At 43.2% G+C, this 26,057-nt stretch overlaps 1 protein-coding gene across 1 annotated transcript; it reads left to right on the forward strand.

Moving 5' to 3' along the window:
• The first annotated feature begins 290 nt into the window (after window positions 1-290).
• Window positions 291-25,729, forward strand: VAMP3 (vesicle associated membrane protein 3). The gene is made up of 5 exons (XM_075190142.1): window positions 291-424; window positions 20,187-20,256; window positions 21,027-21,185; window positions 22,119-22,170; window positions 23,201-25,729. Coding segments are annotated over exons 1-5 (303 nt in total). The 5' UTR covers window positions 291-422; the 3' UTR covers window positions 23,221-25,729.
• The last annotated feature ends 328 nt before the right edge of the window (window positions 25,730-26,057 follow it).

Raw genomic sequence — 26,057 nt, forward strand, 5'->3', positions numbered from 1 at the left:
CCCTTTACACACCTATTAAGACCAAAGCACAATATAATTTATAATCTGGACGGACTACATTTCTTATAACCACCAATAGCCTTTCCCAAGCACATGAGCGAGCACGCGGTGCCAACTAACTGTCCTCACTCCACTGTGACTGATGTGGCGCAGGAATACATAGGCTTCAATGATTGGTGGGCTCCACAAAAATGGCCGCCGACGCCGGAAAGGCCTCCCTGCGCTGGAGACACGTCTGGGCTGTATCATTTGGGGGAAGGGCCCAACCCTCCCCGCGTCGTCGCCAACGGCAGAAATTTGTCCTTTGACGTCATATAAGCCTCGCCCAATCGCTGCTGACTTCCAGGGTTGCCCAAATATCGGCAATATCCAGTGACGGTTCCCAGGATCCCCGAACTCCGCTCCCAGATCCGCCCGGTGTCATGTAAGTGGCTCTGACCCCCCGTAGACCCCCCCATAACCCCCTCCTGCCCGGTTTCCTGTAAGTGGCCCTGACCCACCCTTAACCCCCTCCTGCCCGGTGTCCTGTCAGTGGCCCTGACCCACCCTTAACCCCCTCCTGCCCGGTGTCCTGTCAGTGGCCCTGACCCACCCTTAACCCCGTCCTGCCCGGTGTCCTGTCAGTGTCCCTGACCCACCCATAACCCCCCCACCCCCTTAACCCCCTCCTGCCCGGTGTCCTGTCAGTGGCCCTGACCCACCCTTAACCCCCTCCTGCCCGGTGTCCTGTCAGTGGTCCTGACCCACCCTTAACTCCCCCCTTAACCCCCTCCTGCCTGGTCCCCACTTTATTCCTGCCCCCCCCCCCCCTCTCCTCCCCACCCTCTGTAGACTATCAGATTTTCAGTAATGTGTTTTTTTTCCCCTTTGCATCCTGATGAAGATTATAATTAAATAACTGTTATTATATTTACAGTGCTTATGGTGGGTAACATTGCTTTTTAAGGGTGTTTGTTTTGCTTCAGGCTGAGGTGGCTTTTGGCCAGGGGTGTTCCTGTGATGGGGTAACTTGGATCAGCTGTCTGCGATAGTTGCATTAATGAATTTATTATAATAAAGGAAATGATGTAGGGAACACTAAATGTTAATTTTCTTTATGCAAAAGTCTAACTGGTGTTTTCCTTAGTAGTAGATCTAATTATGCTTTAAAAGGCAGCAATGTCTTATATGTGCAAACAACTTATATACAAATATTTTGGTAATTTATATAAAGGAGGAGAATGGTAAATTGCTGGACCCATGGTTTTAGGTAGTTCCTATGAGAGGGGTGGGGGACAGAGACGGCTGTTGCACAGACTTTAAGGACTTGCGTTGCCCAGTGTGATGGCAGGCTTGTGGGTATATGAGGAAATGTGCAGACCTACGGCTGTGGAAGACGAGAGACCGCTCCAATCTGGCAGGCTTTCAGCTTTTGCTTTTTTTTTTTTTTTTTGTGGCTGTCGTGAATCTTGCCCTAGTCTTGTTAAGCTAGGGAAGTGTCCTTTGCACCACAAAACTTTCATTATTATGCTGTGAATTACAAACACCCCTAAATGTGGAAGTACTTGCAGAAAATGTGCAGACTGAAAATGACGGGCGATCAGCAATGTATATAGTGACACAATATACATAATAACATTTCTGGCACACAGCAGACCTTCTCACAATGCTTCAGCAGAGGAATAGTGATAACACGATTACCTGGCATGAGGGTACAATGCCACTTAATAACTGGGTGCTGCCTCCTTCCTGTAATCTTCTGCTGTTGCAAATGCTTATTGGGGTTGGCATTGAGCTGCCAGCTTACTGACCGATATGTCTACCAGTGTGGCGTTTTCCAGGACCTTTTCAAGGACAAATCTCTAAAATCCCTGTCCTTTATATATCACCAACATATTCTTGAGCTCTGTGTATGTGTTAAAAATGAATAAATAATTGAATTTACAGAAGAGTTCCATGTTGAGATTCCTGCCACTTGTGAGCGTTCTGGATGGTTATAGAACAAGGGATCCACTGTTAGTTCTTCGCTGTTATAAACAATAAAAGTAGCATGTGATCATCAATGTCCCTTTGAAGGCGGCCCCTCCCTTTGTGTATATATAATTTATTCTTTTACACACACGTTTATGGTTATATACTTTGCCCTGAATGTGTGACCGCATCGCTCCTAATCCAATTTCAATTTTCATGTTGAGTGCTAAAGCTTCTTATATTGTGTTGCTGGAGGTATCTCGTATATTAGAATTGATGTGTATGAATAGGAGTTCTTGTTGTTTCCCCCCTAAAATTGACCTATTAAAGTGTTTTAATATCAGTGGAATAATACTAGATATAGAAAAGTTAAAACCAAAAAGCCTATGCTGTTTTCTGGGCTGGTCTGCTTCCTATCTCACAGCGGTGTGGAGAAGGGCAGCCCTGGAGAGAGCATACTGCAGAATCAAGCTGTTACAATAGATCTAGGGCCATCTCCTGTCAAAATTAGGCTATAGAACAGTGTTGGCTAACCTGTGACACTCCAGGTGTTGTGAAACTACAAGTCCCAGCATACCTTTCCAGCAATAAGCTGCTATTTATTGGCAAAGCATGCTGGGACTTGTAGTTTCACAACACCTGGAGTGCCACAGGTTAGCCAACACTGCTATAGAAGGAACTTTATTTAATTTACTAATTTGTGCATAAGATGCCGTGCAAGACATAAAAGATCATGAATCACTCAGTGACTAGTTCTCTTTAATCTAGATAGGAAAATGGAACTTTAGTTATTGCAACACGTTGATGGCGTACTTATATATTCTTCCATTGCTGCAAGCAGCTGCTCTTAAATTGCTGTACCCAAACTGGTGGGTAAGAATACAAGTCGATAGAAACGTATTTTCATATATTATGGAGTGTCACCCTATTTTTTTTATTGCTTCACCTCTCATTTTAAAGGGATCATGGTGGTTATTAAAACCAGAAATGAGCTTAAAAGAATGCACTGTGCTTTAACGTTAGAAATGCTCAATGCAAAAGTTTCTTACTGGATGTTACCAGAATTCATCCATCGCTTGAAACCTTCACCTGCAGAGTATCCTATGTAGCACTCTGTGCATCTACCATCCTTTTAAACACCAACATATAGAGTTCAGTTTTATTTAATTTTTTTGCTCAGAGTACAGGACAGTAACTTCAGTGAATGCCTGAGAGTCCGGGGGAACGCCTAGAAATTCAGGAGTCTCCTGTATATTCCGGGAGAGTCGGCAAAGTATGATGTGAACATCATTAGTGCAACATTTTTTTTTTTTATTGTCAGTGGGTATCATAACTATCGCTGTATAAGGAAGCTTTTGGTTGCTAAAGAGCAAATAAGACCACTATCTGACATTAATACATATGAAAGACTGTGTATTACTGAGTAGAATAATGTACATGGTTTGTATCAATTTCTGTCTCTGTGTGATTGGGCTGATCTGATTGCGTCAATATTATTGAATAAAATCATCTGTTATTTATTTATCTTTACCACACATTCATTTTCTTGTGGCTTGGATGAAATCCGTGGCATGCTTTGACATAAGCTTGTGTTTTTTATTCAAGCAGTGTCTGTTTTGTTATTGCACATACGGACTCCATCATGTTATCCGTAGATGTGTACTGTATATAAACGCTGAGTGCTTCTGCCAAGTCTTCAGTGTTTCCAATATCAATACTCAGGAAATTGGCCGTTCAGTAAGTACAGTGTTCCTGCTTAGGTGGATAAATAACAAATACATTGTTTTTACATTCAATATTATCTTATTTACAGTACGTTTGTTTTCTTATTTGTTGCTGGAATACTGTACAGTAAGGTAGCAAAAATTCCTTTTTTTATCAGAAAACAAAAAACATTCTACTTGTAGAGAGATAATTAATATAGGTAAAGGTCACGATGCGAGTGATCGGGCCCCATTGAAATGTAGCAGCTCTCCCACAACAGTCAGTGATTACAGCGTGTGAGCTGAATGCACGACATCCGAGATAGTCACTGGACAGAGAACAGACTGCAGATTGTAGCGTTTACTTCATAATAGGCTTAATCACATGATCATTGTCATGTGAGGAGTCCGGCTGGGTACACACTACAGATAACTTCTCCCGATGCGATATCATTAATGATTTTACCAACGGCTGAAAGTCCCGATCAGCAGCCGGTTCCTGTATACACATTATACACGTTTTACCGTCAGATCTGTGCTCTTCATCTGTCATAACCATCGGCTGAACAGATGGTGACTCTGTAAATGTTATGGAGATTTGTTTGTGAGTGTGTACACTCTGCAGGATTGGGACGACATCGTTCCTTCGTTCAACGGGATTTTTAGTTCATTTATAAAATCAAATGAAACGATGCGATGAGCTTTAGAACGATCATGGTCCATTATTGGAGCGTACATACTGATGCCATATCGGGGCGAACGGTCGTTTATCGCGTGATTGGCCTCGATAATCGTCTGAGAAGCCTGTAATGTGCACCAGCCTTCGTCCCATAGATGGCTGTATAAATAGACATGATCATCACTATTTATTTAGTTTTCTACTTTTATGTAAGTAAATTCTTGCACCAGAGTAATTTTATTTCCCTGTGGAAATATTATGGCCGTGTGACAGCTCTGGGTCTGCAGCTCTTGTCCTGAAGAAAAATAGATGTTTTATCACTAATTGGGTAATGGTTCAGTGTCTCCGGCAGACTCCTGGGGTAAATGACATCAGTGGGTGAGACGGCTGTGCTGGGCTTTATAGAACCACATTGGCCCTGTGCACCCAGAAATATCAAATCACTAAACCATTTTACAATACATCCACTTAACACTTCATTTATAGAATGTGGACTACATCATCATCACCTATTTATATAGCGCCACTGATTCCGCAGCGCTGTACAGAGAACTCGCTCACATCAGTCCCTGCCCCATTGGAGCTTACAGTCTAAATTCCCTAACACACACACACACACACACACACACACACACACACACACACACACACACACACACACACACACAGACTAAAGTCAGTTTAATAACAGACCATTAACCTACCAGTATCTTTCTAGGCCTGATTCATGTCCAAACACAACTTACACATAAGTTGTGTTTTAGGAAAAGATCACGGAGCTTGTGCATAGTTCTCACCGTATTTAAACCCAAGCGTATCTCAATATATATTTTCCATTTGCATCTGGGTGTTGGTACGCTCTATCTACAGAGTATTATTATCATTTATTAATATAGCGCCACTGATTCCGCAGCGCTGTACAGAGAACTCGCTCACATCAGTCCCTGCCCCATTGGAGCTTACAGTCTAAATTCCCTAACACACACAGACAGACACACAGACTAGGGTCAATTTGTTAGCAGCCAATTAACCTAGCAGTATGTTTTTGGAGTACTTGCTGTATGGAGATAAACAGACTGTAGTATATGCACAGGAATAAGTGCAATACAAGGTGACATCAGAACACATAAAACTTAATTTGTCAAAGTACAAATTTTTTTTACAGTATAATTTATATAAATATTAATTTTCAAATATACATTTTATTTACATTAATTACATATATTAAGTTGCCATCCATGCGTACTGTACATACACTATTAAGATGCATTGTATCTTTGTTGTATATACATGTTCTGTGATCGTGGCACATATAGGTGTAACTTTGCAATCAAAGACAATGCCGTGTCTGTCATCCCTATCAGTTGCCACTTACACCTGCCCTGTAGCTGATGCAAATGTTATGGCTGAAAACTGGCGTATTTACGAGAAACCCAGGACTTGCCTCGGCCGGATCTTCAGTGGTCTACGTTAGTCCGCCCTTGCTCTGCGTGGTCTACGTTAGTCCGCCCTTGCTCTGCGTGGTCTACGTTAGTCCGCCCTTGCTCTGCGTGGTCTACGTTAGTCCGCCCTTGCTCTGCGTGGTCTACGTTAGTCCGCCCTTGCTCTGCGTGGTCTACGTTAGTCCGCCTTTGCTCTACGTGGTCTACGTTAGTCCGCCCTTGCACTGCGTGGCCTACGTTAGTCCGCCCTTGCTCTGCGTGGTCTACGTTAGTCCGCCCTTGCTCTGCGTGGTCTACGTTAGTCCGCCCTTGCTCTGCGTGGTCTACGTTAGTCCGCCCTTGCTCTGCGTGGTCTACGTTAGTCCGCCCTTGCTCTGCGTGGTCTACGTTAGTCCGCCTTTGCTCTGCGTGGTCTACGTTAGTCCGCCCTTGCTCTGCGTGGTCTACGTTAGTCCGCCCTTGCTCTGCGTGGTCTACGTTAGTCCGCCCTTGCTCTGCGTGGTCTACGTTAGTCCGCCCTTGCTCTGCGTGGTCTACGTTAGTCCGCCCTTGCTCTGCGTGGTCTATGTTAGTCAGCCCTTTCCCTCCTCCGTTCCGCCGCTCAAGTCGCAAGTATCATTTGCATTCAGACATGAATTGCTTTCATGGCGTAAGGAGCGTTTCTGTGGATACGCAGAGCTATTTCACGCCAGAGACTCTACACAAGCAGATTTGTGTCGGCACATGAATCGGGCCCCATGTATTTAAATGTTCAAAGGGTGAATTATGACAGTCTGTATTTATATAGCAATTATTATCTGCAGCACTACAATTGGGGAGACAAATCCAACAATTCTTGGAAACCTTTAGAATATTTGCTAAGCTCTTAGGAGGTGTCTTGTTGGCAGAAATACTATAAAATTATATATAAAATTAATTCCAGAACGGAAGTGACGTCTGCATTATCCCCTGCACCTCTTATCTTCCAGTTTACACTTTAATAGTCACTAAGATTAGAGCTGGTGTACATGGGCGTTGTACCACAGTCTATCCATAGATATCCATGTTATCTTCTCCTTTTCCTGTCGGACGCAGACTAGAGGCAGAATGATCACTGGTGTGCAGGAAGCCTTTACACGTTATGCACACACATAGTATTGTCAGATGTTCTCTGTGTCGCTGTTGGGGGTTGAATTAGTCCTTTAAAAAAAAATAAAAATGTAAAATATCAAGTCATGAATATCCTTAAAACCACCCTTCCCCCTCTCGCCAAATAATGCCCCTGCCCCCTCTCCCAACTGCATAGCAGTAAAACAGGAGTCCCTGCTTTGTCCCCTCCTGTTTCTGTTAGGAGCTGTCTGAGTTTTTAATCCACCACTTTATGTACCAGTTGGTCCCCACACCTGCTGGGCTGGGTACACACTACAGGCCAAACACCCGATAAACCACTGTTTATGTGTATATGATGAACAATCGTTGTTCCAAAGAGCAGATCGTCATTTGGTTGTTCAGTAGAACTAGAAATCTCGTTCAACGATGGAAGGATGTTGTTCCAATCCTGCAGTGTGTAAGCACTCAGGACCGGCAGTGTCATAGATCTCTATGGAGTGTGCAGAGTCACCAGCTTGTCAGGTGATGGTTATGACAGATGAAGAGCACAGATCTGAGGGTAAATTGTGTAAAACGAGTACAGTGTGTACACAGGAATAGGCTGCTGATCGGGGACTGGTTTTTTTGTTTGTTGCTTGTACAATCGAGTTGATAACATAATGGTCAAAAATTGCAGCAGTGTAAGAGTGTAAGCTCTTTTTGGCAGAACAATCTTTACTTTGTGTTTCGTATCCTTCTATATTATCCCCAGAATGTACAGCACAAAGTAATGTGTTGGCACTTTACAAATAAACGATAATAACCGCCACAGCCTCGGATGTACCAGCGCTGCTCACGGTGTAGAAGGGAGTTATGTGTATTTATCTGAAAATTAATTTGTCCTCTAGATTTAAGGAAGATCAATGTACTTTCCTGACTGGGGCTTTCTGGAAAGTTTGTGGTCGGCGTGTGCAAGTTATTAGGAACTTGTTACCGTCAGGGCTGTCTCTGCCGAAGTCTCCTGTTTACAAAGAAAATCTAGGGTGTATGCTGTGTTCCAGGCTAAGAGTTATCTCTGTGAGCGCTGTGGATTATTGCCAGGGAAATTCCTGTTACAAAGTGCTATAGCTGCCCACAGCAGTGATTCATAGAGCAATGGGTGGTGCATACTGCCATCTAGTGGGCAATCTGTAAAATCTTAGTTCAGTAACTTGCCCTGGCAATAATGGTAATAGTGCATTGGTGGTAATACAGGAGGCTGAACTAATATATGTATCCAGGCTTCCAGTTCACAATAGACAAGTGCCATCACTTGAGGCACTTGGTGATACGTAAAGCACTACTATACCTTATATATACATATAAATATAAAACTACAGAGCCCCATGTGTGTACTAAAACTATCTTCAGTTTTACGTGAGGAAAAAGTGGTGATTTGGGGGTTCAGGGAATGGTTATTTTCTTACACACTCCCTGTCTGTAATCCCACTGAAGGACACCGACGCCAGCTACCGTTGGCCAACATGTATGATACCAGAGAACAGTAGCTCACTATCCACACAGCAAATGTCAAATAGTTCAAGGTTTGGGAGCTTTGTTATATATTTGTGAATGTTACTGGTTGATTATTTATAAGGCAGCCTGTATTTAGGTATTATTGCCCTTTAATGGCAAAGTTCTGCTAGGGGACCCTGCTCCTTCCACTAGATAACTCTGTCTGTGACTTCCTGCTGCCTCCATTCCCCTCCTCACATCATGTCACTGCCCCTGTCACATGCAGCCCTGTCCTCACTAATACATCACTCATCTCCTGATATACTCTGTGCTGTTGGGGGTCCCTGCTCCTTCCACTATATATCTCTGTCTGTGACTTCCTGCTGCCTCCATTCCCCTCCTCACATCATGTCACTGCCCCTGTCACATGCAGCCCTGTCCTCACTAATACATCACTCATCTCCTGATATACTCTGTGCTGCTGGGGATCCTGCTTCTAACACCCTCTCATAACATTGATCTCTATACCTGACGTGAGATCCATAGTCATCGGCTCATTGGCTAGTGGTTGCTAGAAGTTGAATATACTATACGTACATGTGTAAGACTGGGTATACACTACAGATTTTTCACACGATTATCGGGCCAATCACACGATAAATGACTGTTGAGTCCGATGTTGCTTAAGTGTGTGTACGCTCTCATGATCAACGATTATCGTTTCAAAGTACATCATATTCTTTGATGGTATAAACTGTCTAAAAATCGCTGGAAATGATGGAACGATGTTGGCAAATTCTGAAGTGTGTACTCGGGACTGGCAGTGTCTATAGATGCATAGAAACACAGAATTTGATGGCAGATAAGAACCGCTTGGCCCATTTAGTCTGTCCATTTTGTAACCTATGATTACCGCAAATCCTATTTGACCCTTAGTTCTTTGTAAGGATATCCTTATGTCTATCCCAAGCATGTGTAAATTGCTCTACTATATTAGCCTCTACCACCTCTGATGGAGGCTATTCCACTTATCCACTACCCTTTCTGTGAAGTAGTTTTCCTCACATTCCCTCTGAGCCTACTTCCCCCCCAGTGTCCGTGCATGTCCTCGTGTTCTAATACTTCTCTTCCCCCCAGTGTCAGTACATGTCCTCGTGTTCTAATACTTCTCTTCCCCCCAGTGTCAGTACATGTCCTCGTGTTCTAATACTTCTCTTCCCTCCAGTGTCAGTACATGTCCTCGTGTTCTAATACTTCTCTTCCCTCCAGTGTCAGTACATGTCCTCGTGTTCTAATACTTCTCTTCCCCCCAGTGTCAGTACATGTCCTCGTGTTCTAATACTTCTCTTCCCCCCAGTGTCAGTACATGTCCTCGTGTTCTAATACTTCTCTTCCCTCCAGTGTCAGTACATGTCCTCGTGTTCTAATACTTTTCTTCCCTCCAGTGTCAGTACATGTCCTCGTGTTCTAATACTTCTCTTCCCCCCAGTGTCAGTACATGTCCTCGTGTTCTAATACTTCTCTTCCCCCCAGTGTCAGTACATGTCCTCGTGTTCTAATACTTCTCTTCCCTCCAGTGTCAGTGCATGTCCTCGTGTTCTAATACTTCTCTTCCCCCCAGTGTCAGTGCATGTCCTCGTGTTCTAATACTTCTCTTCCCTCCAGTGTCAGTGCATGTCCTCGTGTTCTAATACTTCTCTTCCCCCCAGTGTCAGTACATGTCCTCGTGTTCTAATACTTCTCTTCCCTCCAGTGTCAGTACATGTCCTCGTGTTCTAATACTTCTCTTCCCTCCAGTGTCAGTACATGTCCTCGTGTTCTAATACTTCTCTCCCCCCCCAGTGTCAGTACATGTCCTCGTGTTCTAATACTTCTCTTCCCCCCCAGTGTCAGTACATGTCCTTGTGTTCGAATACTTCTCTTCCCCCCAGTGTCAGTACATGTCCTCGTGTTCTAATACTTCTCTTACCTCCAGTGTCAGTACATGTCCTCGTGTTCTAATACTTCTCTTCCCCCCAGTGTCAGTACATGTCCTCGTGTTCTAATACTTCTCTTCCCTCCAGTGTCAGTACATGTCCTCGTGTTCTAATACTTCTCTTCCCCCCCAGTGTCAGTACATGTCCTCGTGTTCTAATACTTCTCTTCCCTCCAGTGTCAGTGCATGTCCTCGTGTTCTAATACTTCTCTTCCCCCCCAGTGTCAGTGCATGTCCTCGTGTTCTAATACTTCTCTTCCCTCCAGTGTCAGTACATGTCCTTGTGTTCGAATACTTTTCTTCCCCCCAGTGTCAGTACATGTCCTCGTGTTCTAATACTTCTCTTCCCTCCAGTGTCAGTACATGTCCTCGTGTTCTAATACTTCTCTTCCCTCCAGTGTCAGTACATGTCCTCGTGTTCTAATACTTCTCTTCCCCCCAGTGTCAGTACATGTCCTCGTGTTCTAATACTTCTCTTCCCCCCAGTGTCAGTGCATGTCCTCGTGTTCTAATACTTCTCTTCCCCCCAGTGTCAGTGCATGTCCTCGTGTTCTAATACTTCTCTTCCCCCTCAGTGTCAGTACATGTCTTCGTGTTCTAATACTTCTCTTTCCCCCAGTGTCAGTGCATGTCCTCGTGTTCTAATACTTCTCTTCCCCCCAGTGTCAGTGCATGTCCTCGTGTTCTAGTACTTCTCTTCCCCCCAGTGTCAGTACATGTCCTCGTGTTCTAATACTTCTCTTCCCCCCCAGTGTCAGTGCATGTCCTCGTATTCTAATACTTCTCTTCCCCCTCAGTGTCAGTGCATGTCCTCGTATTCTAATACTTCTCTTCCCCCTCAGTGTCAGTACATGTCTTCGTGTTCTAATACTTCTCTTTCCCCCAGTGTCAGTGCATGTCCTCGTGTTCTAATACTTCTCTTCCCCCCAGTGTCAGTACATGTCCTCGTGTTCTAGTACTTCTCTTCCCCCCAGTGTCAGTACATGTCCTCGTGTTCTAGTACTTCTCTTCCCCCCAGTGTCAGTGCATGTCCTCGTGTTCTAATACTTCTCTTCCCCCCAGTGTCAGTACATGTCCTCGTGTTCTAATACCTCTCTTCCCCCCAGTGTCAGTACATGTCCTCGTGTTCTAATACTTCTCTTCCCCCCCAGTGTCAGTGCATGTCCTCGTGTTCTAATACTTCTCTTCCTTTGTAGAATGTTTCCCTCCTGCACCTTGTTATAACCCTTGATATATATGAAAGTTTCTATCATGTCCCCCGTTCCCTTCTCTGCTCCAAACTATACATATTAAGTTATTTTAGTCTTTCCGGGTAAGTTTTGTGCTGTAGACCATGCTCCATTTTAGTTGTCCATCTTTGTACAGTGTGTAATGTATTTATATCCTTCTGGAGATATGGCCTCCAGAACTAAACACAGTACTCTAGATGAGGCCGTACCAATGACCTATACAGTGGTATTATTACTTCTTTCTGATACTGATTCCTCTCCTTATGCAACCAAGCGTCTGACTTGCCTTCCTCATTGCTTTGTTACACCGATTACCTGCCATTAAGTCACCTGAGTAGAGGGTGCAGAGTCACCATCTTTTCAGCCGATGGTTATGACAGATGAAGAGCACACATCTGACGGTAAAACGTGTACAGTGTATACATAGGAATCGGCTGATCAGGACTTTCAGTCGTGGGTGAAATCGTTAACGATATCACACAGCGAGAAATTTTCTGTAGTGTGTACCCAGCCGGAGCCAGTCAGTCTGTCAGTCTGTAGGGCATATGGTGCCATCTGTGGTTACTTTCAGAGCATGATTAGTCAACCGTGAATTTTGTTCCAGTAGAAACTGTATCTCTCAGCTGGTCACTAGAGGGCAGTGTTGATCCTCTGTGTAGACAGTATGGCAGCTAGGACAGGTGATGTGGTATAAGATACAATCTGCAGCAAACTTCAAACCTCAGATATGGATTTGGTGGCGGCTTCTCTCCAAAAAGAAATGCAAAAAAAAAATTACTACCTTATCAACGAAAGAACAGACTTGGCAGGGTTATGGCCGCTCAAGTTTATTAACTCTCCTACTGAAAATTGAAGCATTCAGGTTTTTTGCTCAATCAATATTACATTGTTTGACGTGTTTATCTATTTAGCAACATTATGATCTTCTGCAATTGTCTTAATGACTCCTATTTGCCCTGTTTTCAGTTGGATCATCGGACTCTGACTGTAAGTTTGATCAGTATAACTGTCCTCTGTTTATGTGGTTTCACTGCTGTATTTCTAAGGGAAAATGTGTTGGTTTTTTTTGTTTATTTATTTGGGGGGAAAAATATAATGTGCCATGTGATCAGTAAAGCCTTTAATACATAGTTATATATCTGCCCAGTTTGGGTGTTGGTCTATTACAGGGAAATCTTAGTTTGTTCTCTAAGGCCTTGTATCCTGCACGTCACCCACCTCCTGGGGACTCGGAGCTTTAAGATGCAAAAAAAACAAGTGCTGGGAATTTACTTAAAATTGTATTTGTCTCTTTAAATCCCTTCCGCCCACTGATCGATGGCGGGGTTGGGGAAGGGGGGTTGTCAGTGGTACCACAGACGACTTCTCTGCGGTCCGTTAGTCTGTCAATTGGCATTACGTTGAATACGCACCTCTGTTCCTAATTGGTCTATGGCGCTGTCCATTTAGAAGCTAGCAGTGCACCCTAGATTGTCAGTTCTTGTGGCTCACAATAAGTGTATTAGAGACCCTTTGCACCCCCAGACATTACCATACCGCAGGCTAATCACACTGTCCGTAATATAGGGAACGTTTATACCCAGTTGTACTCGGAAAGGGCTCCACTTAATGAATGTGAGTGGTTAATTATATAATAAACGACACAGGCGTATTGTCCTAGTATCTGATTAATGTGATGATTGAACAGCTTAATGTGCGTATCGTCCGCAAAATCCCTCTGCACATGGCCAGAACCTGGGACATACGGCTGCGAGCGCAGCCCTGTACGCTATGTATTCGTACGCAAAGGACACTTACTACAGACTATGATTTGGGGGGGGGGGGGGGGGGGACTGGACGGGGAAGGGGAATTTTGCCACATTAAATTTACAGTAAGGACGTGCCAAACTGAAGCGCACACAGCCTCCGAATCCAGCTCTGAGTGTTTCAGTTACTTGTTATTCTGCCGTATCTCTTGCTCCAGCTGATCAGTAGCAACTGTAAAACGGTATTTTATGCTGATAAGATCTGAAGATCATCCTAATAAATATATTTTATGGAAATTAAAGAACAAATACTTGTGTAGTAGAACACAGTAGACCTGCCCACGTATCCTGAGATCCGTGTCTTGATGAGTTCGGGGGGACGTAAAGCCTAAATACGTACGTATAATACTGAATGTGGGTTGCACTCAGATTACGGGCCTTGGTGAATCAGGCCCAATATGGTTTTCCATTCGGACAGATGTGGTGTTCTGAAGCTATAAGGGCACAGTTTGACATTTAATGTATAGTAAAGGCTGTGTGCTACCGTGCTGTAATATACATGAAATAACAGGAGCGTTAATGCTTAGGATGGATGTGTTCTCTGTGGCTGACAGCTTGTTAGACCTGCTGTGCAGACATACTGTGTGCAGCCAGTTATGTGACTGTATCTCTGATTACTGCATTCTCTGCTGGATGCCAGTATCCCCCACATAACACCACACTGTCCACCCTCTGCATCCTTAGGGCAGAGGTAATGCTTGGTTAGCACTGACCAACGTGTTCTGGGTTTGTGGTTCATATGGTAAGTGTCTAATTTGGGGCTTGGTCGTCCTTGAACTGCCCCATGAGACGTTAAAATGAATGAGAACCCTGCTGCCACTTACATGGGTAAGGAACAGATCTTTCAGTCAGTAGAGTGCCTCGAACCTCAGTAGAGTGCCTCGAACCTCAGTAGAGTGCCTCGAACCTCAGTAGAGTGCCTCGAACCTCAGTAGAGTGCCTCGGAGCCTTGCTAGTTGCCTGGAAGGCTTTGTAAAGCACCTGTGTGCAGCATTTATACCAAAATAGGCTGACAGAAGATACTGTCCAACACAGAGCCCCAAATCGGTGGGATAGCCTGTCAGTAGGTGGGCTTCTGTCTTGACGCAGGGCTGTGCCTGGCTTAGGCGTAGTAAATGGTAATCTCAGATGTGATGTCTCCTGCTGTGAGCTGTGGAGATGGTGCCTTATACAAAGTCACTAGGGCAGAACACGGCAATCTCTATACTTTGTGGCTGTATCATTACGGTTAGTTATAACAGGGTGAGTTTGGCATTGCAGTGCGCTGCACTACTCCTTCCACCAGGGGGCGATCAGAGATATGAAATCTTGTTATTGTATGGAAGCATTATGTGGGGGGGGGGGGGGGGACAGATGAGCATATTAAACTGACTAAGATGTACCAAATAAAGGGGGGATGCATATTAAGTCTAATGCATACATTCATAATATAGGAATGTTATTAATTACATTTAATTAACTACCTGTTACACTGCAGCCATGGTAAAGGGAATATGGTGTTGGAATTGGAGACGGGGCTGTAGCTTATTGCAGGGAGCCACCGCAATTCATACAGGTCCCTGAAATACGTACATGTCAGAAGGCTGCCCACTAGTTATAGCAGCACTACCTTAGACAGGACTTAACCATTTAGTATCAAAGAGCCAGGCAAAAAATCAGGAACCATATTAACTTGCAAACATTTTTTGTATGGCCAAATATATACATGACTGTTATTTACCCAGCTCTTCCCACAGACCTCAATCTACGTACCACCCCTGAATCTCCTTGTCTGTATCGCTCGTCCATACCGCTCTAACCCATGCCCCATAAGGAGCATTTAATGATAATGTCCAAAAATCAATATAGCCTAATCATGTTTCATGTGTATACGTGCAGGAAATCCTACTATGTTTTATGGAATTAATGCCGTATCTCTGCTATGTTCCAGAAGTTATGATATATTTTTAGAACCCATTAATAGAGCAATTTTTAAAGGGCAATAAATCTGTTGTAAATTAGCAGAGCAGCACAAAGTGATCAGTAATGTCGCCTAGGAATTTGAGCAAGGAGGAAAGTTTAAAAATTAATGGAATGATTTGGAAAATAGTCAGTTTTTTTGTGATCTGATTGCGACTCAGAATTGTCCATCTTCTAGCTTTCACTCAGGTGACCGATTATGTTAAAAAGTATGTATATAGTTTTTCTATTTGTGTATTATTTTATAGAAACTTTTTTTTACGATTATATTCCTGTATGTCTATTTGTTATCACTATTTTATTCAATACACATCGACTTTGTCATATTAAATATGTTAATAATGTTCTGTCTTTGAGTTCTTAAATAATTCACGTGTTGGAAATGCTTGTTTTTATAACTGCATGGGATTGTTTGGTTTACAGTAACTGATTAATTTAGGTTGTGAATGCATTTTGGAATAAATTAAACAATACTTGTAGACTTCATAAGAGTGTCAGCTCTTGAACTAAATCTTGCTGGTGACAAGACTTTGTGTTTAATATTGAGTGCGAGAACCATTTTTGGGATTTTGTCCCACATACTCAGGTGGGTCTCGGCCTGACAATCCAATTTACAAGCGGTGTGGTCAGGCCGTGCCGGCAGTGCTTCGGGTGCTGGTAAGGTGAATGGCGACTAATGGATTATTGATTTCCTGTGGTCGATGTCACCTCTGTGCACACTAAAGACAGCTGTGTCTAACTACTGACATATCATTCTCCAGGGTTAGTACGTGCGCTACGTTGTGAATGGGTGAGATGTGCTGGCACGATGCCTAGGTCACGTTGCGTTTCAAGAGCCTCTCCTCTTGTATAAACCTTAATGTGCTGATCCAGGTCTGGTCTGTGATGGGAAGGTTTCTTTTTATTTACTGCCATTATTATGAACACTTTGTACAATGTACCTAAAAGAACCACGTGCACTGTGGAAGGATAGGCTGAGGAACCTCCCAATTTACATATGGAACAAACTGAAATGCACTTGGCTTTGATTCAGCAGTTTAATAAAACTCCTGGGCGATTGCATAATCTGAAAGCACAATGACTTGTTAGACCATTGAACTTCTGTATCCTGGATGAAACAAACCTGTGTCTCATTACCAGTTAATAACTGGTTTCCTAGAACTGTAGGTGATCTGAGGACACTTCATACCAGCAAGTTCACATCTACAAACTCTTGTTCCCCACCTTAGTAGTATTCTCTGTTTTGTGTCAAGCTTACGTTTTGTTCCTATATCCTGCGGACAAAGTGGGCATGTTCAATGGCCCCAACTTCCTGAGCTTCCTCTGCTCTTTAAACGCGCGTGACGTGGATGACCCACATGCTGTCTAGACCTTCTATACGGGGGCCCCTCTGGAGGCTCTTATAGAGCATCTCACCGGGACTGGCAGGACATGTGATTAATAACATTTACTGGGGAGTATTCAATTGTTAGCAAGTTTTTATTTTCCCCACCGTATTAAAAAAAAAAATCTGCAGGTTTTTGACGGCAATAGTGACTGTTTTGCGTTAGCGCAGCGGGAAAACTCGTGCAATTTAATTGAAAAAGAGGGAACGCTGCTCCCGCGCGTTAAACATTGTGTTCGCGAGATTTTAGGGGAGTGAAGCGGATTTTTACGCGGTCATGTATAACACAAAAAAAAAGGTTTTGCATACATTTCCATACATTAGATTGCATTACACATTGATGATGTCTACATTACAGTACTTTCTTTAGCATATTTTTTTATTGAACTATTTTTTAACATACAATTATCTATACCAGTCCTGTCCAACCTGCAGCCCTCCAGATGTTGTGAAACTACAAGCCCCAGCATGCTTTGCCAGTAGACAACCTGTTGGTAGCTGGAAGGGCATGCTGTGACTTGTAGTTTCACAAACATCTGGAGGGCCGCAGGTTGGACAAGCCTGATCTATACCATGTCAAAGCACATTACTACATTCATATTTGTACCAAAAACATAGATAAATATTATTAGTGATTTTTATTTTTTTTATTTTATTTTTTCAAAATCAACTCGCACAAGTTAGGTATTAGTGATAAACATAAGTTTTAACTTTTTTTCAACATTTTTACATGATTTCAAATACTTTTCAGAGGCTTTTTATTTTTAACACACCCCAAGGAGGTGCGAGATAAAGCAGCATATTTGCCTGTTTAACGCACCGCGTTAAAAAACAATTGAATCGCTTTTAACGCGGCTGCCTCTCGCACACTCTATACTTTCCATAGACCGTCTCCTGGAGCGCGAGAGGACCGTTTCATGCAAAATAATGTAGCGTTAAATATGGAATTGAATCACTCGAAAATGATAAAAAACAGCGTTAAAATTACTTTAACACGCTAAAAAATACAACAACTCGCTGACAATTGAATACCCCCCTACTGAGTGGTTATAGTCATCGGCTCGGTGTTTGGACCTGGTCCTGTAGAACTTGGTTAATCCATTGACTATCCCGGCACTGCCAGAGTCTAGTGCTTGTCCAGCCACATCTTTGACCACGGCCACTGATGGGGATGTTGCGGTGAAGGCCGTGCATTCATAAACAGGGGAACGTTTCTTTCATGCACTCGCTGCTTTAAACGGCTACGAATGAATCAAACCAAACCTTTAATGAGCTATCTTTGGTAAGGGAAGTCTTCCTTTCTGTGTGGAATACAATGGCCTATATCTCTCTGTAAATGTGTATTTTGAGTTTAGCTGAATGAAGAACAAATGACCGGAAATTATATAATTCAAGAGCCTCCAAATCAAATGATTAATTAATTGCACACAAAGGCACTGACTATGTGGTGTCATCATTCATCTGAACCAAATCGTGTTTTCTATTGTCCTAACGAATTGCGATTTGTGCTGCTCTGAGTGGATAATGTGCTATAAAATGTCACAGCCACATGCCGGCTGCTTTATATCTGGTTGGATTACAGGCCTGTGTGACATTTATATAACTTATTATACAGTTACTAGAGGGGGGTGCCGGGCATCATCCATAGGCGATAAGGTCACCTGTCACCCCCTATACTGTCCCTATGCAAAAATCCACGTTGACATTACCGTAGTAACAAAAACAGTGCCCGGGCGCCACATGCCCAGGTGGTGGTGACTATAGTCTAGTGCATTCTAGGGGAGCTCTCTGTGATGCTCTACAATACAACGGAACATTTGGGATTTGCAGATTTAACCCTTCAGGGACTCTCTAACGGCCTGGACACACGTGAGTGTGACTGACTCCTGCACTGGGCAGTATCTTGTATTGGAAAAGCCATCTCTTCCCCATAATAACGTTACTTGTGTTTTGTTGGGAGTTATACTGGGTTGGGGAGTTATACTGGGTTGGGGAGTTATACTGGGTTGGGGAGTTATACTGGGTTGTAATTCTGCTGAGTATTCAGCAGAGCTATAAATCTCATGTATCTGACAAGGGCACAGCTACACATATCACCTGTTGGTCTATGGTTTTATAACCCTGTACGGAACACTTCGTATTTTGATGGCTGTGCCAAGAGATCCCTTCTCTGAGGGCATAGAGTAACACAGAAGGAACGTGCTGCTGTTATGTAAGTATTGTAGAAGTTTGTCAGCGTGAGGTGTGAGTATAACCTGCTTGCCATCCATTGCTGCGGTGTCTAAGTCCCCGTAGCGGCCGATGCAGGAGAAATAATACGTCAGAAATTGGTGTCTCCGGATCCCTGGTTTCTAAAGGGTCCTACTTGCATTTTGTAGGCACTTTACTGTGATCTTTCCTTATTTAAAAGTTTGATTTCCTCAATGCAGCATGGTGGCACACTGGTTACCATTGCTCCCGCATAGCACTTGGGTCATGAGTTTTAGTATTGTTTATATAGCGCCAATCATGTTACACAGCGCTCTACAGAGCATATGTAATCCTTCACATCAATCCCTGCCCCGTTGGAGCTTACAATCTAAACACACGCACGTCCATTTTGGAAGAAGCCAATTAATCCCGATTATGTTTAGAGGTAACCAGTGCACCTGGAGGAAACCCAAACAAACACGGGAGGAACATACAAACTCTACACAGATAGGGCCTTGGATGGAATTCAACTTAGAACCCCAGTCCTGTGAAACAACAGTACTAACCACTGTGCTGCCCGTGAGTCCGACCAGAGCACTATCTGTGTGGAGTTTGTTCTCCTCATGTTTGCTCTGATTTCCTGTACATGTGATGGGAAACTTTAGACTTTTACACATTTGCATTTATCAACCATTTAAAATAAATATATATATATATATATATATATATATATAACACACGACTAAAGACTTATTTTAACCTCACGTTCCATAGAACATCTTAGTGTGTTGGTCAAGTGGAGGCAGTGACTTTATGGGCGAACCAACGTTCCACCTACCCGTTCTCTAGTGACCTCGCTGAGGCACGAGGCACTGGCCCTAACACAATGTTCTATGTGTAACGCTGTTTGTACTCTTCCATGGCTGGTGTTGTGTGCATTCTATAAGCTGCATATATCTGTTATGTTATGGATATGAGCAGTTAGCTGCTGGGTGAATACTCTAGTTAGGGGGCATTAGGTGGTGTTCCAGCAAGGAGCAGGTCGCCGGGACTATAGTGAAAGCAGATATGTGCTATATTGAGGCACTGAAGGTGTAGTATCCGGGGTATATGGGCTATTTACTGTTCATTGTAAAGTATGGAGCTCGTAATATGCAGGTGTCCACCCCTAATATTTTATGCACATTTTTAATTCCAAAATTGCTGCCCCCTAACGTAGATAAATGTGTCCAGTCCTTGTTACGCTGATCTCCTGGACGGTTACTGGATACATGAGCGGCTGCAGATTCTAATCTCTGGTTCTTTCAGGTCGTCACCTGCGGTGCCCAGCGATGGCGGTAACAGGCGCCTCCAGCAGACGCAAGCTCAGGTCAATGAGGTGAGCCGTGTGTGTGTGTGATGGCAGCGAGTAACCGTGTCCTGACGTCACATGTTAGCTCTTCATCATATACATGGAATTGTATCGGATAGTAGAGACCGACCCCACGCTGGGTTAATGTGTCTGACGTCTGCTGTAGAACTATATTAATTCAGTTTTGCTTTGTCATCGCCCTGCCGTCCTCTCCACAGCAGTGATCACAGACCTACTTCTGTACAGACGCTTCATTTATGCTACATGATTGAAACCAAATATCTGTCGGATCATGCAGTGAATTGGTTTCTAGAGCACTCCTATTTTCGGCAGGCCCTTTGTTCAAATGCTTATTTATTTTTATCTCTGAATGGAGTGAATCAAATCCATTTTCAGCCCTTTTTTAATTTTTTTTCTTCTCTTGTCCTGTTCCTAAAATTACTATTTTCCTTTTTCCTTGAAAACAATTGTACGACGACTGCTCAAGCTGTGCCCCAGTTGATCATTCACTTAGTGAGGGTGTATGGGGTTGTTGTAGAATGGATAGCCCCATTCATAATTTTAAAGGTGGTTGATGTGTACGGAGTTTCTTTTTTTCCATTCATTTTATTTTTTGAGAGTCGTTCATTTGTAGTTTTGCTTACAACCGTGTGGGCAGCCCGTACTCTTCTTCTAATAATTGATGTATAACTTCTACAACGCGTTTCTCAGGTTCCAGAATGTGGCCGATCGTTGGCCTCTACCCTCATGTAGTTCAACTATAGCGTTGTCTTATGATGCTTTATATTCAATGTTAGGTGGTGGACATCATGAGAGTCAATGTGGACAAAGTCCTGGAGAGGGATCAGAAACTGTCGGACCTGGACGATCGAGCCGATGCCCTGCAAGCCGGAGCTTCGCAGTTTGAGACCAGCGCCGGCAAACTGAAGAGGAAATTCTGGTGGAAGAATTGTAAGGTAAAGAGATCCCTGCGCCCAATCTTCTTCTAGAAGCATTGATTTATGGGATAGTCATCATCATCATTTATATATAGCGCCACTAATACTTTCTGTACAGCCCTGCCCCATTGGAGCTTAGTCTAAATTCCCTATCATACACACATACAGAGAGAGAGACTAAGGGCAATTATAATAGCAATTAACCTACTAGAATATTTTTGTAGTGTGGGAGGAAACCGGAGCACCTGGAGGAAACCCACGCAAACACGGGGAGAACATACAAACTCCCCACAGATAAGGCCATGGTCGGGAATCAAACTCATGACCCCTGTGCTGTGAGGCAGAAGTGCTAACCACTCAGCCACCGTGCTGCTCACAGTCTGTAGTCTGATAGTCTGTAAATATAAACTTTAAGCTCTAGATATTAGGGAATTTAGACTGTAAGCTCCAATGGGGCAGGGACTGATGTGAATGAGTTCTCTGTACAGCGCTGCGGAATCAGTGGCGCTATATAAATAAATGATGATGATGATGATACCCAGCACAAAGGTTTCAGAGTTTAACAGTCCACACATCCGTGATAACTAGAATATCCATGAAGGCGATTTTAATACGATTGACCTGTGGAAATACACCAACAACACGTCACTGGGGGAAGTGGGCGAGCGTAGTCATAGTGAACAGGTGATGTCACAAGCAGATCGCAGATGGCTGATCCACACCCTCATCTGACTTATTCTCTCGACGTATCAGCGGCCTGCTTGTCAGTAATGATGTGGGGGGGGGGAGGGGTCATAGTTCGTGTAGTCAAGTGGGAACTTAGGTGGACCCCTGGTTCATAAAAGTGTTGCTGACGTCTCGCTGGCTGTAAATAAAAGATACTTTATCCATGTACCAAACAGCATAGACTTCCTCCGCGGTAACTTGTTCTTTTCTTTCTTTTCTTCCTAGATGTGGGCGATACTAATAGCAGTAGTTGCCATAATCATCATCATTATTATTGGTGAGTATTGTAGTTGCGCTGTTTTTTGTTTTTTTTTCTCTTTTTAGGATCTAGTCTACAGCAGCGATATCAACCGATTGCTGACAACTTTGCCGACAACCCGCTGAATGCTGCTCTACCACTTGCTGAGATGTTTCTATTGTGAATAGATGGAGATTCCACGCACACGGCTAAGTAATGCAGGTTCACTCAGACCAGAGCATTTAGAAGAAAGAGGTTTAAACATTGATACAAGTTCATATCCCATATGCTGAGAGTAAATTATATTACAAGGCAAATCTATTCTGCCAAGAGGTCATTGTGGCGGCTGCTGGTCGGCACAGATAAGGAGATCCCTTGTCGCCTGTACAATGATCTATTATCGGGGAACTACTGCCCCTTCACAAGACAAAAGCAAAGTTGAAAAAAAGTGTATCTGTGCTCCAAGTTCTCCAATAACATTTGTTGTGGTGCCTGTAGTTGATCTAAGCAGAAATACTATTTTATTTATTATTTTAGCATCTTGCCAAATGAACAGCACCTCTAGTGGACATTGTAAACAATCATCCAACAGTTTTGTAACAAACTAGTTATCTGTGAAGAGATGTTTGTCCACTTGTTTTTGCTCTGGCTGAAGCGTCCTTCCCCCATAGTCTTGCATCTATACGTATTATTGTCCTCTGGGTTAATAGGCAAGGAATACACCTATTTATAGAACCATTTACAGCCTACTGTGGCTATAGCTAGCTTCAAACCTAAATTTCAACATGTAAAGACCTAAAATAACAGCAGATCTTGATCAACATCCGTCTGGGACTTCTGGCAAATCCGGATGACCACATCCGACGTGGCCAAATCTGGCTTAGATCTGACCATTCATTGGTCGAGGTGAACGGCTGGACCTGGTTGCTGATGGACACCTTAACTCTCATCTATAGTGCGTTTCGATGCTGAAGATCTGATACGTGGTAGATTTTAAGGCTGTGTTTGGGGTATTGTTTCACTCTTCCCCTATAAATGTTGAACTCTTGTCCTTTCTAATGTTTTGCAGTGTGGAGTGTGTCAGGCTGAAGATGTTAGAGGTCTACTGAGGCTGACCAATGAGGAGCTGCAGTACCCACTATTGAACCTGCTGTACCTATGACTTTATCTTCTGATCTCCGAGTCCTTTCAAGTAGTTTAGAGTTCGCATTTTGTCTTGTTTGGAGTTTGTTTAAGTGCCTTTACCGAGATGCTGAACACTTATATTTTTTTAAATGCAACAAAGCACACGTTTGCACAATCTGAATACAACTTATGTGACTTTATTACTTTTTTTTTTTTTTTTCAAGCGGACTTTTTGGGTCTGTAATGATTTTCTCTACATATTGAGACTTTACATTGTGCAATTGTACTACTGCGGCCTTCTATGAATTTCCATAAGACTATAGGATTTACTGCGTGTCTGCCTTTTCATGAAAGTATTTATCTGGGCAGCTATTCTTATTAAAATAACATTCAGTTGGTAAAATCTACAAAACATTCCAGAAATCTGCCCGCGATTGCCTTTGCCTGCCGTGATTTGATCGTTGTTGAGTAGTTTTGTGGATGGACTGAATTCCACGTATGTTCTGTTTTATAGCGACGCTCGGGCTATACCCCTTTCTGGCTAGAATGGAAACCAAACGTCAAGTCCAGGTTCATAATTTTCTGGAGCAGAGATAGAGGGCCTATAGCTCTGGACAAGCTGGGAATAGTTTTTCTTCTAGAGCTACAGTGGTTCACGTGGTTTGCGTGGCTTTTTGGAGGCTCTAATTTTACAGCAGGGTATTAACGTTTAAGACACTGTTTGCTGACAACCTATTACATGATGCTGCTTTGCTAGTAGCGGATGAAACATGGGTTTTGTAATATATCTGTCACAGCACTTTCCAAGATCTGCGCGCTCACATTGGATGGGATGTAAAGTGCCAAAGTCCACTACCACACCACTTTATTGTTGTTTAATAAGGGTTTTATATGAATTGACCTGTAGCGGTAGATCCATCAAACCTTCTAAGGAGACGTGGATAGCAGCCAATCAGAGTCTAGCTGTTAGAATGTACGTGATAAATGATAGCGACAATCTGATTGGTTGCTATGGACAACATCTCCTCATTTTAGATGGTTTGATAAATCTACCCCGTATAGTGTAGTTTTAATTTTTCTTGCCCTCTAAGCTGCATTTAACTTTAGTGCCTTGTGACTCTGGGGTTGTTTGTTGCCAAATAATGTACAATGTCTGTAGCTTTCGAAGGCTGGTGGTATACAGCCAATGTTCCTCTACTCTGTGGAAGCAGTTTGTTTCTTAAAATTATTGTCCTTTCCTGTGTAATTACACAATTCGCCATCATTCCCGTCCTCCCCTTCAGGCGTTGTCACAAGTAGACCTGCAATGCCCAAATGTCCTATCTGAAGTCTATCAGGCAGAGATGACGTTCGAAAGGGGAGTCTATAATTTTGGGGGGGCTGTGCCCACTATGCGACAACGCATGGATGGATACACCAACATATAAATAGAATTGTGAGACTAGACAGTGTTAGGACAGCATCCCCATAACTACCGCTCATCGGGTGTCCTGGTCAGAAAATGGCGGGAAACCGATATGCCTGTGTGCCCCGCCCCTTATTTACTTTACTTTTTTTGGGACCTTTCAGAAAAACTGCTTATTCCTTGTAAGCCAATGTCTTTCACAAAGTGTTACTTATCCATATTCTTTTATATCAGTTTTGATTGAAACATCTGAACAAAGTGTCAACGTGACATGAAATATTCTGTATAATTCCACAAGAATGGGTGTTTTTCTCTTCAGTGCCATTACTTGAAGTAATGACCGTTTGGATTACTGGTGCGAAAAAACCTCAGTGAACGGCTTCTGTTTCTTTCTCATTAACGGTCATGCTGACTTGTCAGTGTTTCCAAGGCTGCCTGCAAAGCAGATTATTTTAATGAATATTTGCTGCTTGTAGCCAGCAGTGTCTGGACCTGAGCGTGAGGTAACAACTGCTTACACCACTTTCAGGTAAAACATTACAACTTTGCATATTCCAATAGTTTACCAAAGACGGCTTTTTGCCATAAGTGCCTTGCACCAATAAGTGCCTGTAACTGCCAATCTACAGATTATTCAGGAATACGGTATTGCCAAAGGATATCTGTCCAATCGTGCATTCTCCTATCAATGTGCCAACGTCTGCGGGGGGGGGGGGGGGGGTTTCTCACGTGTTGTTCTTTCCCCAGCCTTATACACGAGCCCTGTGTTGCTCAGTTGTGATTACGACCAAGTCCATTAGACTAATTCTCCATAGCCTGACACTGTTTAAAACACATGCAGACTTGATGATGGCGTGTTTTATTGCAGTTTACTGAAGGGCAGGTTTGACAAAGAGAAGAGGGCAACATCTATCTAGACAATTCACCAAAAAGGCTGCCAAACTAATCCGTCATTTTTATTGTTTTTCATGAATGCAATTCTTGGTGGCAATATTTTTACATTTAGTAGTTGTGTAAACTCTTGTGAACTAACATGCTTGTGTTGTAATAAAGTCATTTCTGCAGTTATTTCTTTCTTGTGTCATTTACAAATTGCACCGTGTGCTTTAGATTCTGGTACCAGCTGAGCACTCGGGCGGTTTCTAGGTGGCATTTCATGAGGGCGTATGTCCCATAAGGGTGTAAACTGTTCCAGTGTCGCAGACCAAAGAAGGCGGCCAGCCCTAATAGATTATCTTATCGGGTATTCATAACCCTAATCGGGCACAGACCTCAACATGGAGCATCCTTTATACCCATAGTACAGTCACGTGCTTATTGCTCTACATACATCCGTGGTGTCTTAAGTCACTGTCAGACTGCTCATATCTGCTCCAGTGCGTCTAGTGGTTTCAAA

This window comes from Mixophyes fleayi, chromosome 11 (genome assembly GCF_038048845.1).
Source record: "Mixophyes fleayi isolate aMixFle1 chromosome 11, aMixFle1.hap1, whole genome shotgun sequence".
Classification (NCBI taxonomy): domain Eukaryota; kingdom Metazoa; phylum Chordata; class Amphibia; order Anura; family Limnodynastidae; genus Mixophyes; species Mixophyes fleayi.